Source organism: Balaenoptera ricei, chromosome 14 (genome assembly GCF_028023285.1).
Source record: "Balaenoptera ricei isolate mBalRic1 chromosome 14, mBalRic1.hap2, whole genome shotgun sequence".
NCBI lineage: Eukaryota > Metazoa > Chordata > Mammalia > Artiodactyla > Balaenopteridae > Balaenoptera > Balaenoptera ricei.
The window spans coordinates 68,157,335-68,178,232 of NC_082652.1; the positions used below are offsets into that span (position 1 = coordinate 68,157,335).

Genomic DNA, 20,898 nt, shown 5'->3' on the forward strand with positions numbered 1-20,898 from the left:
AAATAAAGCATCATTGGATAATTTAACAGGTATATGGTCAGATGGTTTCTGTTTAGAAAAAAAGTTCTGTTAAAATGCTACATACTTCATGCAGATGTAACATTCCTCCATTCTCCCCATATAGTCTACCTGTCCCCAGCACCACTAAATTTGGATCCCCAAGTTTTCAAAAGGAGAATATAGACAGCTTATTTAAAAAGCTGGATTTGTTGAGTCTTTCCATATCATTACCCTCAAGCAAGCTTCCGTCAAACTGTTTTCCTCCTTTCTGCGTTAAATTTCAAAAAGACCCTATGGCTGTTCTAGTCACACCCAAATAGATTATATATATATATATATGTATATGTATATGTGTGTATATATATATATATATATATATATATATATATAACACAATAAACCTCTTGGCAGAAATTAAAATTTTACTACCCTGATCTAAATCAAAACTTTATTCTCTCATTCAATTTTGCTAACTTCACCTCTTCCGGGGCTCTCTGTTACTTTTAAAGGCCCTGTAGGTTCTGGAACATCAAAAAGAGGGGGTTTTAGGGGAAGAGGGAACAGCCTTATAAGGTCAGAAGCCCACATGCAGCCTCTTCCCTGTAGTTAGTTCCTGTTGCAGGAATTTCTCTGGCTGTTTGGCTTGGGTCACTCTGACTTTCCAAGTTGAGCCTCTTGATCTTTTCAAGACAAGTCAACTTCAACTACCTTAGTAAACTCCACCTGGCCCATGGGAAAATTCTTGCACCTTTGATGCACTGCACTGTGAACGTGCAGACCATTCCAACAGTGCCCTTCCTTCATTCTACTGATGCAGGAGCAGCTCCAGCTGCTCTCTCACTTTTTAGCCTTTTTCAGGTGACAGTCAGGTACCAGTCTATTTATCTCCCAAACCTCATGTCAAACTGAGAAGTTCCCTGAAGCCGCTCAATTTGGATGAAGAAAGGGGAAATGCCACAGAATACCCTCCTCTCTCCCAAGTTTTCACATGGGATCCCTTCCACAAACTCTTGTATTTTATTTACATGGCTCAGAGGTCAGTGATGGGTTAACTGTAGCAATACTTGTCTCAGCTAATCCTTTCTGCAAGTCCTGCATGAATGGTATAGCACCTCAATTCTCAGTGTAGGTTACTTGCAATCAGTTGTTCTCAGATTTCGGGTCTCTGAATAAATATCAGAAGAGTCCCACTTTCAAAAGCTGTTACAATTTTGCTTCCAGGTAAGACATAAGCAGGTCATAACAGGCTAATGTTCCCTACTGCAACAACTAGGGGAAAAAAAATAACAAAAAATACTTATTCAAAGACAATGGAGAGCTATTAAAGTAATGAGATCCAAATGAACAAAGACTGCGAGAAGAGAGAACACTTTCTGGTGAACTGACAATTGTCTGTCATTTCCTTCCCTGGGGTCGGGTCACCTGCAGATTCTAGGTACAGGCTGAGCATCAGGCTCGGTCTGGGAAGAAAAACTCTACGAAGAAAATAACACAGTCAAACTTTTGACAATCACAAGATTCTCCTTCCTCAAAGACATCTGCCTGATTTTAAAAATGCAAGCATCAGGAGGCTCAAGAGCCAAACTCAAACTATGGAAGAAGAGTAGAAGTGAATCTCCCACAGCGTTTGAGGGAGTGGATGACAGAGACCTGCCAGGCTTTTAAGCAAAATCCCAGGAGAATCTTATTTGCAGAAAAGGTACGTGCCAGTGTAGACTAAATCAAATTAAAATGGCAACCAAGCCTCAACCCAGCTCAATCCCTGAGAAGATTAAGGTGATCCAGCCTATCTACCTGACAGGGGAAAGCATCATTTGCAGCATCTATAATTCTCTTGTATGCAATATATGGCGTACAATCAAAATTACACAGCACATGAAGAGGCAGGAAAATGTGATGATAATCAAAAGAATGAACAGACAATAACAGAAGCAGACCTAAAGATGATCCAGATATTAGAGATGACAGGGACTATAAAATAACTACTATAAATATATTAAAGAAAATTCAGGAAAATAGAAAAAACAGGTGAAGAATTTCAATAGAGATTCAGAATCTATAATATCAAAGGAACATACTAAAAATGAAAAATATAGTATTTTAAATTAAGAACTTACTGAATATGTTTAACAGAAGACTGAACATAGCAGAAAATCGGAGCAGTAAACTCAAACTTAGGTCAATAGAAAATATCCGAACTGAAAGAGGAAAAACAAAAAGAATGTAAAGAACAGAGCATAAGAGACATGTGGACCCAGTCATTTCAGTCCAATTACCAGGTAAGATTTAACACAAGATTGAAGAATATCCTAAACTGGTGTTTTACTACTAGTTTCCATCTTCACAGTCTATGTGTGGTACTGTCAATTTCAGGTCCCTTAGATCAGTGGTCCCCAACCTTTTTGGCACCAGGGACCACTGTGTGGAAGACAATTTTCCCACAGACCGGGGTGGGGGGGTGGGGGAGCTGTTTTCAGGATGATTCAAGCGCATTACGTTTACTGGGCACTTTATTTCTATTATTGTTACACTGTAATATAAAATGAAATAATTATACAACTCACCATAATGCAGAATCAGTGGGAGCCCTGAGCTTGTTTTCACTTGACACTCACTGATAGGGTTTTGATATGAGTCTGCAAGCAATTTATTATGGTCTCTGTGCAGTCAAACCTCTCTGCTAATGATAATTTGTATTTGCAGCCGCTCCCTAGCACCGCCTCAGCCCCACCTCAGATCATCAGGCATTAGATTCTCATAAGGAGCACACAACCTACATACCTTACAGGCGCAGTTCACAGTAGGGTTCCCGCTCCTATGAAAATCTAATGCCGCCCGCTGATCTGACAGGAGGCGGAGCTCAGGCGGTAACACGAGCGACGGGGAGCAGCTGTAAATACAGATGAAGCTTAGCTCACTCGCCCGCCACTCACCTCCTGCTGTGCGGCCCGGTTCCTAACAGGCCATGGACCGGTACCAGTCCATGGCCCGGGGGTTGGGGACCCCTGCCTTAGATGGTAGTGGTACATTTACTCGTATCACCAGCGGGGACGACATAGGCCTGGAAACACTCTACTACAAGACAGGCAGGAGAAGGAGCAAACAATATAGTTCAATGTTGTCCCCAATAATAATGATCTTCCTAGAATGTGGTTAGTCACATAGTCTGGGCAAGCTGGAATGGTTCCAGATAAGACTGGAAAGAGACCAAAGATGTTGAGAAAATAAAAGATGGTTATAATTTTTTAAATGCTTATTATTTTAGCTAGGTTGATTCTAAGTTGAGAAATGAATTCTTTAAAGCCAATACGTTACGTGAATGGGACAAGAAAAGTGGGGATGACGCTTGTTGCATCGAGCGTTAAATTTAAAATTATAGATATTAATTAATCTGGGTAATAATCCTATAATTTTATAAAGGAACCTAGGTTCTAGGGCAGGTGGATGTTTTCCCTGATCAGGTAAATGATAAAAATGCCCTACAGAAGAATATATCATATACACAAAAGGGCTCTGAATACCAGAGTCCTAGAGCATGAGCTCCCTCAATAAAAAAGAACTGTAAATGTAGGCACCAGATAAAGGTTAAGGGTCTTAGCAAAGCGTCTTTCAAATTGTGTTTCACAGGACCATAGTGAAGTGCTCATTACAAGCGCCTTCACAACTTATACACAGAACATATAGAAAGAAAATGACAAGTTGGATGCTAAGGCTGATAATCTCAAAGTTCTAGTTTGCATTTATAAAATGTTTCATTGTTTTGATGAATTGATTTTATAAATAAATGTTATACTAAATTATGATAGTTGTCTGGCAGAAATGTTAACTAAGCAAAGATAGACAATACAATTTAATGTGAGTTCTTTTAGAAAACCTGGAAGGAAAATGAAGACATGGAATATCTGTGACTATTTCAAACAAATCATACTCATGGCTGTAGTGCTTTATAGCTTACAAACTAAACTTAACATTATTTCAAAGGACCCCAAAATAGTACAGTGAAAGAACTCAAATAGTACCACCCGTTTCACAGATGAAGAAACAGTCAAAAGTATAATCACATGCCTCAGGATTCACATTCATCAGTACTGAAGAAGCTGACTCAAAAACAAGTCATCAAACTTCAAAGTTCTTTCTGTCATAGTATTCCATATATATTATCTCATACACACACACCCTCACACACACAGTCTATATCTATGTGTGAACGAGGGAGAGAGAATTATTCCCTTCTGAAATAACAAAAAAGCACTAATTTAAGAAGAACTGAAGGATACTATAGTTTGGTTTTAAAAGACTTCTCTTTAATTCTTCCTGGGTTATCCAGAGAAGTAAAAGGGTAGTAATACAAAATCAAAAATAAAAGTTGATAATCTGCATAAAGTTTATTTCAATTACTCTGATATTTAAAAATTTAGAAGATGAAAAACAAAATCCAAATGTTAGTAACAGCATTAACAAGAAACATATCCTGTAAGGATATATAAGACACTAGTAATACAACTAGGTGAGGAGATGGGTGACAACAAGAGGGGGAGGGACACATTTTTCCACTGTATAATCTGTGTTTGAATTTGGAATCATGTACATATACTACTTTGTTTTAAGGAACATACTTTTCGAAGGACAAAATATAAATACATTTATTAGAATGTTAAGAAAATGAAAATATAATTGCCCTTTAACAGAAAAATTGACTTAATTTAAAGGGTAAAAAAAGCGAAGCCAAGAATAGTCTTAAGTATTGCCCAGAAGTTATTTTTAAACATTTCATTGGGCTTCCCTGCTGGTGCAGTGGTTAAGAATCTGCCTGCCAATGCAAGGGACACAGGTTCGAGCCCTGGTCCGGGAAGATCCCACATGCCGCGGAGCAACTAAGCCCGTGAACCACAACTACTGAAGCCCGCACGCCTAGAGCCCGTGCCCCGCAACAAGAGAAGCCACCGCAATGAGAAGCCCACACACCGCGACAAAGAGTAGCCCTGGCTCACCACAACTAGAGAAAGCCCGCGCGCAGCAACAAAGACCCAACGCAGTCAAAAAATAAATAAAAATAAATTTTTAAAAATTATTAAAAAAATAATAAAGTAAAACAAACCATAAAAAAAACCATTTAATTATGCTGACTGCAAAAGTAAAACATACTTTCATAGATAAATATTAGGGAAAAATTACAGGACATTTCTTTTTTTAGGTAATCCATAAATAATCACTATTAACAATTTGATGTATTTCTCTAAAGTTTCAAGATTAAGTATTAACATTTTTGGAAGTACTGCTTTATCAAGTTAAGAAAATTCCTATTTCTAATTTGTTAACATGAATACTGAATTTTATAGAAAGCTCTTTCTAGATCCACCAAGATCAGAGTGTTCATAAATATAAATACAGAGTATCTTATATTAATGGATTTCCTGTAGGTGAATCATACTAGCATTCCTGCAATAAACCTTACCTAGTCATGATTTTGTGGTTTTGTTTTTATAATTCAAGCTTTTTCATTTATAATTTTTGCATTTGTTTTTATGAGTAAGATTGATATAAACTTTACTTTTACTATTCATTTTCAATTCTGGTATAAAATGAGTTGGGTAAGTTTCCTTTATTATTAGAGTTAAGGAAACTGTGGGTTAGGATTGGGTTTCTCTAATTCTTTGCTATTATAAACAATGCTGAAATGAACACCAGAAATCTTGGACCATATTCCTGATTATTTCCTTAAGATGAAAGATCAAAATGTAATTATATGGTCAAAGTACCACCTTAGGAAAGCCCTTATAATTTATGTTTATGAAAATAAATTCTTCATTCTTACACATTTATGTACAATGGATATTATCAAATTGGCATTTCAGACCTCACAGCCACTTGTTTTAAACTTTACAAGCTCTCCATCCCCACTGCTGTTTGGATTTTGCTTTACTGTAGATTAAATGCACTGAAAGTCATTTTTTCTTCTTCTGACTGATTCATTACCTAAATATCAATTGCCATTCTGATTTTATGACTGAGTTGTCCTCCATTTGTTAGTCTCAAAAAATTGAGATGGAAAAGCTTCATGAAACTTTATCCTATTCAGCTCATTGTAGCTTAATAGGTTAAGATCTACCCATGAATCACTTTGTGTCACCACATAAAACAGTAAGAAGGAAGCAGTGACACATATGGGTAGTAGCTTCTATCCCTTCGGAGACAAAGCGATGAAGGCAGAGTTAATTATGTGAGGGGGATGGGAGGGACATAAAGTCAGGACTATGTTTCTATCTGCAATTTAGTCCCACTCTAACATTAGAAGATGGGGGTTGGAGGAAAGGAAACTGTTAAGAAGAGTCAATGAAACAGGTTTTTCTTAACAGAAAACATTTGTCATTTTAAAAAATTAAGTAATTTATGTTTCATGTTCATTAATACATGATGAATACATCAATACCTTAAGGTATTTTATTGACAACTTATTTGCAATTTTAAGTTAATAAGCTTACAGTAAATCCACCATGTATTACATTTTAAATAATTTTGTTTAAGCTATGGTTCGGATTCCTCCATAATGGACCCTTTCCACACCCATTCCCCACCTTTTACAGGTCTATATAATTAAGAATTGACTGAATGTTTAAATACATTTAGTAGTTAAGAGATGACTAATAATCTGACACAATATAACTGTTCTATTATTAAAAACAAACTTTATAAAATATATGGCTCCAAAATATAGTGCAAGAAACTTAAGTTTTTTGATAAACAGCCAATATTAACAAATCTACATTTCTTGAAATATTAGAAAAAAAAGACCACCAAATTAGACAAGCAAGTTCCTAAGCTTCAAGGAACTTCTAAAGAGTGAAAAACAAGATACTGGACAAGCGCCACTTCACTTTCATTACTCAGGTAAAAGTGCGGGGAAAAAAATCTTTAAATGATGAAAAAGCCCTAGAATATGAAAAAAAAAATCTCTAAAAACTAGACTGTAAAACGAAGACTGGAAAATAAGGAAAAGAAATTCGACTAAAGGGACTTCCACAGTTTAAATAGAAGGTCTATACATTTCAATCATGAGGCTGCTTCCTACTGTATCTCCTTAAGAGACAGGACTGCATGACTCTCCTCTCAGTTCTGTTCTGCCAACAACCTCACTGCACTGGCACCGGAGCCCTAGATGAAGCTGTGCAAAAGCATGGCCCCCTGTCTTCCTGGATCACACAGCTCCCTTGGATGAGGAGAAAACATACTAACTGGTCTCCCTGTCTCCACTCTTGACAGTCTCACAACCATTTTCCTCACTTCTTTACCTAAGACTCTTTGACAACTCCCCCATCACCCAATCACACTCATGTTCAGTGTGAACCCCCCAGCGCAGGATGTGGTGCTTCCTCACTACTACACAGCCTCTGAGTCCTGCCATATCCCACCTCCCACCTGACACTCCCAGGACCCCCATCACCAGTCCTCTCAACACCCCAGGGTCACTCTGGATGAACGGAGCTTCTCCTGACTAAATTCCTCCTTTACCTCCACCCAACTCAGGCACCAATATTTCTCCAGGAGGAAATTTTCTACAAGCCACAGAGGAGGGAAGGGTCCCCACTTTGGACACAGCTCCCTAAGCATACAGCTTTCAGAACACCTCCTGCACATTATGAAATTATCTTTCTTATTTTTTAAAGTTTACCTCCCTTACTAGGAAGTAAGCAACTCAAGAGCAAAGACTGTATGTTTATAAATGTTTACTGAACTGAAATACCAGGCACTATACAATGAAAAATGAACACAAAAAACTTGACTTATTCTTAACCAATTCATCAGCAAGTCCTGTCAGTTCAACTTCCAACCAAATCCATCCACTTCCGGTGGCAGCACAGCCTCCATGCCAGCCCAACCTCTGGCATTTCTATTTTGGACTGCTTCAATAGCCTCCTGATTTCCCCGCTTGCAGACCACTATACCATACCAGTCTACTACACACACATGTGCACACACACACCACTACACCACTACCCACCCCCAGCCCCAACCACGTGTGTCCGGCAGCCAGAATGATCTTTGTAAAAATATAAATGTAAAAAATTCTTTAAAAATGGATTAAAATCTGAAAATCCACTTAAAAATCTTATTTGCTTTCTATTACACTGACACTAAAATTCAAACTGCCCTACGATGCCCTCTATGATCTGACCCTTTCCAAGTTTTGTACTCATTTTGTATCACTCCATCTCTACTGCGATACAGTTAAGTCCTCCAATACAATAAGCTATGTCCTGACTTGGCATCTTTACACTCACTCCTTCCTCTGCCTAGAAGACCTCCCTCAGCTAGCTGCTACTTCTCAAAGCTCAGCTTAAGTGTCACAATCCCATCCAAAGCAGTTTTACCCCTCAGTCGTCGTTTTCTTTGTACTCATTACCATCTCAAATTAGATTAATTGTCCACTTGTTTACTGTGTACATCTATCCCTGAGGAGGGCAGGAACTTTGAGTTTTGTTCATACTGTATCTATCCCATGTGCTTAAAACCAGTGCCTTGTACACAGCAGGCATTCATAAACACTTCTAAAACGAAAGAATAAACCAGGAAAAGTGACTCTTATTTAAGAAATACATGAAACAAGTGAGGTAAAAGAAATGGATAATTAACCTACCAAACAAGGGAGGAAACATTCTACTGTTAGTATTTGCAAGCAGACACGCTGGTGTTATTAGGATCTATTATCAACAAGCATCCAGAGTGTATTTCCCAAAACTCATTAGAAACGTGTCAAGTAGAATGGTTTTACGTGCCATATGCTAGCCTATGTGTATGACACCGAAAACAATCATTTTTAGAAAATGCTATAAACTGACACTCCCGCAAACCCTGTAATGTGCACAACTATAGTAGTACACATTACAACACTTAAAAACCACTTGCTACTTTATTTTAAAAAACAGTATTTCTGGGCTTCCCTGGTGGCGGCGCAGTGGTTGAGAATCTGCCTGCCAATGCAGGGGACACGGGTTCGAGCCCTGGTCTGGGAAGATCCCACATGCCACGGAGCAACTGGGCCTGTGAGCCACAATTACTGAGCCTGCGCGTCTGGAGCCTGTGCTCCGCAACAAGAGAGGCTGCGATAGTGAGAGGCCCGCGCACCGCGATGAAGAGTGGCCCCCGCTTGCCGCAACTGGAGAAAGCCCACGCACAGAAACAAAGACCCAACACAGCCATAAATATATAAATAAATAAATTTAAAAAAAAACAAAAACAAAACAGTATTTCTGACAGTGGTACTGATCTGTAAATGATTAAATTTACACTAATAAAACTTCAACCTCTTAAGTAATAGGTCCTTCTAATACAAGAGGTAGGTCTTCAAGACAGGTTCTGACCACCTATGACACCTAGGAAGCTGTCTCACATACCGTTCTTTGTTAGAAGTAATGCTGCAACTCAAGCAAAAACTATATAAAATTCATCACAATGTTAGCAGCCTCTGTTAACTCCTTACTGAAGTTCTGACCAAGGGAGAAGAAAACTGTCAGTCACTACGGCACTAATGATAGAAAAATCTTTGAATCTTTATTCAAATGTCATTCAATCACAGAAATTAGGATAACATACAATGAAGTATTTAGGCAATGAAGGTAAATAAAGACAGTGAAGATAAAAATACAATCTAAGTATTTTATTTTGGTTGATTAAACCTTCTCACTGTTCAAGAAAATGCTTTGTAAAATAAACAAGTCTTAATGAGTCAAACAAAATTAATATGACAGGTTAAAAATAGCTGTCATATTTTAAAAATCACTATTGACAGGTCACTTGAAAGTAACAAAATTTCAATAACTTCCCTTCAGATTCCTTTAAGCAATTTTCAACAGTTTGTCCATCAAATTCCTGATCTAACAACACTTACCTTGGTATGGTAACACATTTAGTATTACAATTTTGAGTGGTGATGGCTTTCTCAAGCTCATCTAATCGTCCTGTTTTCTTTAGCTTCTTCACCAAACTTTTAACTGCTTTCTCACACCACTTTTCTTCCTGTCCATTCTGCTCTCCACCACCTGCTCCTCCAGATCCACCAGCTGATTTTTTCCATCCCAGCAGTCTCTTCACAACTGGTGGAGTGAATGGCAAGATGGACGACATGTTCTTACCAAAGGCAGCGATCCACTCTAAGAAAATATCCTCCTTAATCTAACCTAGAAAAGATATGGAAAGGATAATTTAGAGGCTAACTTTACAATCAACTACTTGTTTCAACACAGTATCAAAAGCAAATTACAGAATGCAATAGAAATTCAAATTATTTCTTTCACAACAGACACTCAGAAGTTATCTTTTTCACCCCTGAAAATGACTTTACTAATTTAAATGAACTGTGGAAACAAATCCTTCTAAAAACAAGACAGTGTTATAAGTAGACAAATATAATAATTTTGCAAGTAACATCTTTTATCTTTATCAACACTGGACAAGTTTATCACTACCCATACTACTTTATTTTTAACTTTTAATAGTATCAATAAAATATCTTCACCAAAAGAAAGTTTTCCTCACTTTTTAGAATTTCAATCTATTCTCAAAACACGTAACAAAAATATTTTTAAAAATTTACAAGCTCAATATCCCCAAAGTTTTAAAGTTTCATAACCAAGTATCATAAAGTAAAATGTAAAGTTATAACAAGGGAAAAGGCATGAAGTGTGAAGTAAACAAGAAGAATAAAGACATAGGGACTTCCCCGGTGGTGCAGTGGTTAAGAATCTGCCTGCAAATGCAGGGGACACGGGTTCGAGCCCTGAGTCCGGGAAGATCCCACATGCCGCGGAGCAACTAAACCCGTGCGCCACAACTACTGACGCTTGTGCACCTAGAGCCCATGCTCTGCAACACGAGAAGCCACCGTACTGAGAAGCCCGCACACTGCAACGAAGAGTAGCCCCCACTCGCCACAACTAGAGAAAGCCCACGCACAGCAACAAAGACCCAACGCAGCCAAAGAAAAAAAAAAGTTAAAAAATATAAAAATAAAGAAATAAAGGTAAAGAGAGTCTGTGAAAAAAAGATTTGGTTCACTTTTACCACCCCTTGAGAAGACTTTTAATTAAACCTCTTTTAAAAAATATTTTCATTTATATCTAAGTAACAACATGCATAGGGAGTAAAGTCAAGTATAGCTCCTCTTCTCACACCAAGAGAATCTTTTAACTTTTATTCTTGCTATTTATACCTCAGTAATGGTATCCCTTGAAATAGCAAGTTTAGAGATACCTATCGATTTTTCTACAGAAAATGAGGATTTATACCACAACCACTTGCTTTCCTCCAACCTTAAAAATAATTATCTCCCAGGTAGTTTTGTACCTGATGAGATTAGTAGTTAACTACTGTATAATCATGTTTCCCTTTTTATACAACTCTTTCCTTTCCCCAGAGCTAATTATGTTAGTTTTTCATTTGCCTAGTTTCCTAAGCACCTACTACAAATTCTTCCCACACCCTCCACCAGCCCAATTAAAATTTAATGTCAATGGCTTTAATCTCAAAGTAAGAGATAAGATAATTTACCCTTGAGGACAGAACTGGAGAGTTCAGATTTGAGAAGAATGGAAAACATTTCGAAAACCAGCTCTGAGAAATACAGTAGAAAATCAGCTAGGGTGAAGTGAAATAACAAACTTTATCAGGTATTTGCCAGATTATAAATCAGGAAGTATTCCATGAAGGAGTTCCACTTCTAATCAGGAGGTATAGAGTCACAGTAGACCATCACTTTCACCCTAACTATCAAAACAAGACAGAAAAGCTATAAAATCATGGTTTTTCTGAACCCATCAGAAAGTTTAAGATGCAAAGTAACCTAAGTGAAACTAAATTCCAGAAAGTTTTGAGTCTTGATAGAAGAGGAGCCCACAGATGGTCTCTTTCCTGGTGGAGTGGCTAAGGAGGAATAATCCCACCACAGTGAAGGTAAGGAGAAATCAGCCTAAATTTTAGTACATTTTAACAGTAACATGTAGGCTGACAAGACATATTAGAATTCCAAGGATTCCACAGAGCAAGTCTGCACCACTCAACCACTCAATCCCACAGATCTGCACCAAGCTGGCCAAAATATGGCAAAGGTTGGAAGACAGGGCAGGAAAGCTAAGAGATAGCCTAAGAAGCTTAGGGTCTTCCTCAAATGCCCTGAGGAGGTGGTTGGGGGCGCGGTGGGGGGTGGTGGTGAGATGTGAGAGAAATCAATCCAAGAGACTCCAGACATTCAGCTGCCAAGGGCGGAGGTGGGACAAGAGAACTGAGACAGAAACTTCCATGCAGATACTCTGGAAATTGAACTACCAAGGCTGGGGTAGGAAAGGATTGCTGAGAGAAAGCACTGGAAGGTATTACTCATACAGAGAGATCTCACTAGGCACAAAAACCTGGGGTAAGACTAGAGAACAAAAAGAACTCCAGAATGACCAGGAAACCAGCAGCTAGGCTGTAAAGCAGAGAAATCACCCACGGTTCAGAAAGCTGATGGCTCAGATACAAAGCATAAAGAGATAACTGAAATTACACTAAGACAACAAATATTGCAGAAAGTAAAGTCTTAATCCTACTCTCAAAACACTTGAATTAATCAAAATAAAGTTGCAAATAAGCCCAGAACTAGCTGACTATGCACACATCTTGTTGACTTAGCCCCACAAGAAATGATGGGCCATTTTGGGGAAGTAGATAATATATACTTCAACCTGTACTGATTTTACACAAACAATCAGCATTCAATCAAAAATTACAAGACAGAGAGAGTAGCAAACCAAAGTCAAAAGATGAAAGTACTAATATAATCAGATCAGAGAGGGCCTAGATTTGGGGATTATCAGACATACTTTAAAATAACTATGATGAAAACTGATGGAAAAGAAAGACGACATGAATAATGAAATGGAGAATTTAATCACAGACATTGAAGCTATAAAAAAAAGATCACAGGGAAACATTAAAAATGAAAAATACAATATCAGAAATTAAAGATTTCTTTAGATGGATTTAAAAACAGACAGAAATAAGCTCTGAATGTGAAGACAGGCCAAATTAAAATGCCCAGATTGAAACATGAAGAGAAAAAAAAAGTGTGGAAAAAATCCCAGAACATCCAAGACCAAATGTCAATTGGGGTTTAAGTGGAGTGTAATTGGGGTCCCAGAAGGAGATGAAAGAGAGAATGGGGCAGAAAAAGCTTAAGAAGAGATAATGGCCAAAAACATTTCAAAAATGATGGCAGATATCAACCCACAGATGGAAAGGAAACATACAGTAGTCAATCTGCTGAATATTAAAGATAAAAATAAAGATAATGGCTGAGTGTCAGCTAGGATGGCAGTTAAGAATCCCTGGAAAACCCAGACAAAAGGGGAATCTGCAGTCCTTCACAAGCTCTTTTCAAAGGCTCGCAAATGAGTTCTCTTGAAAAAGAATGGCATGGGGCAAGAGAAGGGAGAGAGCTCCTCCCCTTTAAGTGGCACCTAACATGAAGCAAAAGCCTTCAACCAGGAGAGGAGATGCAGGAAAGCCTCCCACACCCAGGGCCCAAGGAAAGTTTCCCTGCCTGAAAGGGAAGAGTAAAGCAAAAGCTGTGTACTACTTGGGAGGGTGGGGGGAGCAGAACCTATTTGCCCCACTCCCACATACAAACAAGCCTTTCACCATGTAACATAACCACAGTCTACCCTTAGAGGAAGGCAGGAAACACTGCCACCACCAGTGGCAGACAAACATACCCTGATGCTAAGGAATGAATAGAAAGCAAAGCTATCGATATGACAACGGGCCAGGAGCAAGAAACTGTCTTTGGCCCAAGATCCTGCACTAATACAAAGCAAAGGTCTGCTACTACTAGAAGGAAAAATCCTTAACAAAATATTAGCAAATCACACCCAGTAACATACGTAGAAAAAATAATACATCATCACCAAGTGGGGTTTATCCCAAGGAGCAAAACTGGTTTAACAGTTAAAAAAAAAAAAAAAAAAAAAATCAAGCACCTCATTTACAGTATACAGGAGAAAATCCTTATGATTCTCTTAACTGATGCAAGGGGAAAAAAAGCATTTGACAATGTTAATTTAGTATCTATCCATGATTAAAAACTCTCAGAGAACTAGAAATAGAAAAGGGGAAGAAGTTCTTCATTCTGGAAAACGACATCTATGAAAAACCTAAAGCTAGCAACATATCTAATGATGAAACATTAAGTCCCTTTCCCTTATAAGTGAGAATAAGACAAGGATGTCCACCGTCACCATTTCTATTCAATAACACACTGAATGTTCCAGCCAGCACAATAAGGCAAGAAAGAAATAAAAGGCATAAAGACTGGAAAGAAAGAAGTATATTCTCTGGTGATATGACTGTCTCCATTGGAAACTGCACAGAACCTACAAAAACACTAGTAAGATTAGGAAGTGAATTTCGCAAGGTTTCATGATAGAAGGTCAACATACAAAATTAAGCGTATCTCTACATACAAGCAAAGAACAAATGGAAAATGAAATTTAAAGAAATACCAGTTAAAACTGCAACAACAACAAAAAAACCTATAGGTCAATCTGAAGAAAGATACTCAAGACCTCTATACTAAGAACTGCAAAATATTGCTAAAGTAAATGAAAGAAGACTGAAATGAAGAGAGACCATGTTCATAGACTAGAAGACTCAATATTATTTAAATGTCCATTCTTCCCAGTTTGATATATAAATGTAATCCCTGTTGAAATTCCAGCAGGATTTTTAAAAAAGAAACTGATATGCTGATGCTAAAATTCCTATGGAAACAAAAGAGATCTAGAATAATAAAACCAATCTTGAAAAAAGAAAAAGGATTTTTGAGGACTTATACCACCTTATTTCAAGACTCAACTGAAAAAACCTTAGTAATCAAGAGTATAGAGTGGGCATGAGAAAAAGATAGTGAAATAGAAGAGTGTCCAGAAATAGACCCATACATATACAGTCAACTCATTTTCTACCAAGGCGCCAAGTCAATCTATTTTCAACATTTTTTCGACAGCTTTTCAAAAATATGGAAAATAGTAAGCCTCAAGCACTATCTTATACCATCCTCAATAGGAAAGCAAAATCTTAACTCTTAGAGGAAAACTCAAAATACTTTTATGTCCTTAAGACATAAAAAGCACTAACCACAAAAGAAATATAAATAACACAAACCTCATCAAAACTTAAATGCCTGCTTACCAAAAGACACCATTAAAGAACGAGTAAGTCACAGACTAGAGAAAAAATATTTGCTATAAATATTTGAGATAAAGGGCTACTATACAGAATACATAAAGAACTGCAAGTCAAAGAAAAAAGTGAACTCCATTTTTTAAAAAATAGGCAAAAGACAAATTACAGATATTGCATGAAAGAGGATACAGGAATGGCCAATAAGCACATTAGGAGGTGTTTAATATCAACAATCTTCAGGAAAATGCAAATTAAAACCACAATGCATTTCACACCATCTAGAATGGTTTAAAAATATTCTGACACTGTCAAATGTTGGTGAAGATGTAGAATATATTAGTTTCCTATTGCTGTTGTAACAAATTATCACAAACTCAGTGCTTTAAACCACCACAGATTTACCAAAATGAGTTTCAATGAATTAAAGAAAGTCAAAGTATACTCAGGACTGTTTCCTTCCAGAGGGTCTGACAGGAGAATTTGCTTCCTTGCCTTTTTCAGCTTTTAGTGGCCTCCCATATTCCTTGGCTTATGCCCCATTCCTCCATCTTCAAAGCACATCACTCCAATCTCTGCTTGCACTGTCATACTGCCTTCTCCATCTCAGGTCAAACCTCCCTCTATCTGCCCTCTTATAAGGACACTTGTGGTTACATTTTGGGCTCACCCAGATATTACACAATAATCTCCCCATCTCAAGATCCTTAACCACATCTGGAAAGTCCCTTTTGCCATATAAATAATATTCACTGGTTCTGGGGACTAGGACCTGGATGTCTTTGGGGACCATTATTCAGCCTGACATATGTAGCAACTGGAAATGCTCATACCCTGTTGATGTGAGCATAAAATGAATGGTACAGTGCCTTTGGAAAATAGGCAAGTTCCTAAAAAGTTAAACATACATCTACCCTATATCACAATTCCACTCCTAGACATATTCAAGAAAAATGAAAACTTAAGTTCACAAAAAGACTTATACAAGAATGTTCATAGTAGCCATACTCATAATGGGCCCAAACTGGAAAGAGCCCAAATCTCAGGAAAACTGAAAAAAATAAAACAAACAACTGTGGTATATTCATACAATGGAATACTGCTCAGGAACAAAAATGAGTGAGCTACTTATACACTTCACAACATGGACGAATCTCAAAAGTATCATGCTGGTCGGTGCTTTGTGACCACCTAGAGGGGTGGGATAGGGAGAGTGGGAGGGAGGGAGACGCAAGAGGGAGGAGATATGGGGATATATGTATAGGTATGGCTGATTCACTTTGTTATACAGCAGAAACTAACACACCATTGTAAAGCAATTATACTCCAATAAAGATGTTAAAAAAAAAATCATGCTGGGAAAAAGACACTCAAAATATATACTGATTCCACTTATGACTTGCAACAACTGGGGAAACTAATACAGTGACAGAAGTCAAATGACTGTCTCAGGAAAGGGGAGGGACACACAGAGAAATGCCTGGTCCGAGGCACAAATACCTTTCTGGGGTGATACGACTGTTTTCTATCTTATTTTGAGAAGTAATTACATGTGAGTACACAATTATCAAAACTCACAGAACTGAAAATTTAAAGTTTGGGCATTTACCAATGTAAATTACAATTCAAAAAAATTAAAAAGGATCTAAACAAATACACTAAGAAGTTTCAAACAAGCAAAGTTAAATGGACTTCTTTATTTAAGAACTTATCAGACCTTCAATATGCCAACGCATACTGTAAGTTTCAGAAGGGAGGAGGTGGCAATTGACCAAAGATGTTAAGTAAGCCAACAAGTGTCTGCCCACAGCTTGGAGGTGAGCCTCTGCAAGCACATCTAGGTATATGTTGGAGAACAGGGCTGGGGATGTGGGAGGGATTTTTTTTATTATTTGAGAACAAACAGTGAGAGCCCAAATGACATCCAATCACAAACTTATCTGGGGCAACCGTGGCAAGGTTGCTGCAATAGAGGTATACATTTACGTAAAAAAAAAAAAAAAGTTCGTGTAATTCTCAAAAAAGGACTTTGAATTCTCAAAAGACCATTCTCAAAAATAGTCTTCCAAACTGAAGATACTTAGGCCTTGGTACAGTTTGCTAGAAAATAATGGTCACAACCTAATTAATAATCATATTCATTCCCCTCAAAAGGGAAAAACAATTAACAGGTCCCAACCGCAATTCAGGAGACTGTCCCAAGGGTCTCCCACAAGGTAATATAGCATGCCAAATTTCACAAATTTATTTGGCCATGGTAACCCTTTTATAGGGACATCTCTGGAATTCCACATAACAATGCTGCCCTGGCACCCCTGATAGCCCAACTGTGGTTTAGATGCTAAAAATCTGAAAGGAGCCAAAAAGCAGGATTATGTGACTTTCTTTAGCAATACAGCAGAAATGGTGGGAAAGTGAGGTTTGCCCAGTTAGGAACTGTAAGGTAAGTAAAGAACAGCAACGAGAACTTGACAGTAGGTAGCACCATTAAGCTGTCTAGAGTGGGAGATGCTATAATAACACACATAAATAAGTATATATAAAAATGCCATATATTATAGTACACTATAGTGAATACTATAATTTAAAAATACTATAGTATATGAAACTACAACTTGACAAAATAAAGCAAACACACAAAACTACATCAAACACATGTAATAATCCACCAAAGTAGACATTTGCAACTACCAGGCAGCAAAAGCTGTATTTGGCTACCTTTGACCTCTGCTGAATTCCTACTCTGTGTCACAAAGCACGCTCTAGTGGAGCCAGCTATATAAACCTCAATACCATGTGACAGTCTTATCCAAGCACAGAGAACATGCTTATTAATTCAACCTTTGGAAGGGAGAGGTATCACAAAAGCAACACACAGCAGAAGTGCGAATAGAGAAAGAGAAAGAGAGAGAGAATACCAGGCAGAAAGTTCAGCAGGTTTTCAAGAGACAGGAAACGTTTTAGGAGTTATCAAAAAAAATGTAGGTACTACAAGAACTCAGAGTACAAGGAAGCAACGTGGTAGGAGAGAGGGGAGAGTGAGGCAGCCCAGTTTAAAAAAATGAAGACAAGTTAGTGCTAATGTTAGTATTACTTCAGTGATTTCAGAAACAATTCACATATGTTATTGGCCAAGTGGATGTGGACAGTTTAGGGAAAAGGAGGATTCGAGGATAACAGCCACTAACCAATGTAACTGAGCAGTGTGGAATGATGCACTAATCCCTATTCAGAACACAGAAACAGAAGCAAATCTGAAGGCTAAGGTTACAAGGTCAGTATTAATACATGGCTTTACGTAAGTAACTGTGTTCATCACATAACCAGGGAGCAGCAGAAAATACAGCAGAGGCTCAGGAGAGAGGGTAGTCAGGGCAAGAGAGCACGCCCAAGCAAGGCAGAGCTAGTCCTGTGGAGAAGGCTTGGATTCTGAGGGCTCCGCCGGGCGCTGTTTCAGCCCCACACCGATTTTATCCTTAAAACAAAACTCTTCCTGCATTACACGAGGGATCCCTGTTCCTTGCGAAAAACTGACAGAACAAGCAAATATAACAAGACTCTATCTAAAAGTGCCTATAACTTTAGTTTAATTAATCCACCCATGAGAATTCAGCCTAGGAAAATGAATAAAAATTAAACTTTTATATATGCAGCAAAAATGAAAGGGATTCCCAGTGTTAGGAAGAATCTGAGTAAACAGGTTCTCTGTTAGACTTCTATTAGGCGAAATGTTTCTTGTGAGTTAAGATGTATTCTTGGGGATCTGAAAACTTTCTATAAAATCTTAAAAATTTTTTTCTTCATGGAAATGAAAACATGAAAAGTTTACGCCTATTCTGGGTCATCTGAATAACCTCATGACCTAGTATTGCCACATGATTTCAATGTCCCATGTCTTAGAAGAGCAGTTATGACCACTTTGGAACTATGTGTTCATTTAAAGTTACCAGCCTTAACTTGTCATGTTTTAGTAATCATGGCTCGCTGACTCCTGGCTAATTATCCCTGGAGAATTTTTCAATTATGCAATAAAATACTTTTCAGTAATGCTGATAATACACTTTAATTAGTTGAGCATTTTAAATAGCTAAGGTATCATATTTAGCCAATAGTTTTGAAATGTAAACAGACTGAGTTTAGGTTTTTTACAAGGTATCGATTTCTCCATGTTCCAAGTTGAAGACAAAATGGAGTAAGAAAATAAGAAAATTAGATTTATGATCAAGTTATCAAGATGTGAGTCATTTACATAATATACAGATTTCCTTCAATAGTGTGGCAGCAAGCTCTCTACTAAAGTTAGAAATGTTTTCCCAACATCTGCAAGAATTGAAAAATAAGTTCAGATACTAACTCTGTTCGTAATTCCAGCTATAACTGATACTTACACAATGCAAGTTTCAACAGAATAGGAAGACTATCTTTACAGCTAGGTAAGAAAGCTTATCAAGTGATACCTTAGTAAAATTGGGATTCCAAGATTACTCACCGGAAAGTTTCAGTTAAGTAAGAGGTCTGATTATCCTGAACTAGCAAATAAAACCTTCAAGTTATTAATAATTGTAAAATAGTTTTGCAAATAGCATTCTCTACATGTCTTATTAAACTACGGTTCATTTTCTTTGCAGAGTCTTCAACTTGCTGTTCTTTGCGTACTGTTTTTATTCTGATATAAACCCTATCACTGAATATGTATTACAAAAAAAATCTCCAAATCCTTAGAATGTTTTCATTTTCTTACATTGTCTTTTAGTATATACAAATTTATATTTTAATCTAAAATCTTTTATGACACAACTTTGCTTTTTAAAACAATCCCTTTCTGCACCCAAATACAGTAGGAAATAATTTATTGAGTGCTTACTCAATGACATGTTAGTGTAATAGTCTGGTAAGCATTAACTCATTAAATTCTCATAAGAATCCAGTGGAGTGGGTACTATTATTTACCAGTGAGGAATCTGAGACACAAAGAAATACCCTGACTTTATAAAGATATTGCCCCCTCTAGATATTCTTGTAGATATTTTAGATTTGCCTTTCACATTTAGGTGTTTAACTTATCAGGAATTTCTTTTTAAGGGTTGAGATGGCAATCTAAATATCTCCTGTAAGGACAGCCTATTTTATCAGCACCATTTATTAAACAGCTTATCTTTTCTTTACTAATTCAAAATGCCACTCCTGTCACATACCAAATCCCTATAAATAAATGTCTGATTGTGGACTTTATATTCTGTTCATTGGTATGCTTGTTCATATCTACACTATTACTACTACTACTGCTTTCAAGCAAGTTTTGATACCTACAAGGTGAGCCCTCCCTCATTTTTCAAATTTATGTTAGTTATTTTAATTTGAGCTTGTCAAATTCCACCAAAACCCTACAGCACTTTGGAAGTCTGATGAATTTATATTAATTTATGATATTGAGTATTCCTGTGTATGAAAATGAGATATTTGCATTTATTTTGGACTTAATACCCATCAATAAGTTGTCTAATTTTCTGCACATCTCATTAAATTTGCTTATTCCTCCATCTTGGGTTTTACTGTGGCTGGAACGTTTATTAAAAAAAATAAATAAATATTTCAGTCATACAAAAAAATCAATATATTGAAACACCCTTGGATCTCCCATCCAGCTCTGTCAACTCTCAGCATTTTGCAGTATTTGATCAGATATAA

At 37.3% G+C, this 20,898-nt stretch overlaps 1 protein-coding gene across 5 annotated transcripts in view; it reads right to left on the minus strand.

Moving 5' to 3' along the window:
• The window catches only part of SMAD2 (SMAD family member 2), a 97,696-nt gene that overhangs the window by 60,429 nt on the left and 16,369 nt on the right, over positions 1-20,898 (minus strand). For all 5 annotated transcript variants that reach the window (XM_059894514.1, XM_059894513.1, XM_059894516.1 and 2 more), the window contains one exon: positions 9,887-10,175. In XM_059894514.1, the coding sequence (XP_059750497.1) occupies positions 9,887-10,122 (236 nt within the window). In that variant the 5' untranslated portion in view covers positions 10,123-10,175. The remainder of the gene's footprint in view (positions 1-9,886; positions 10,176-20,898) is intronic.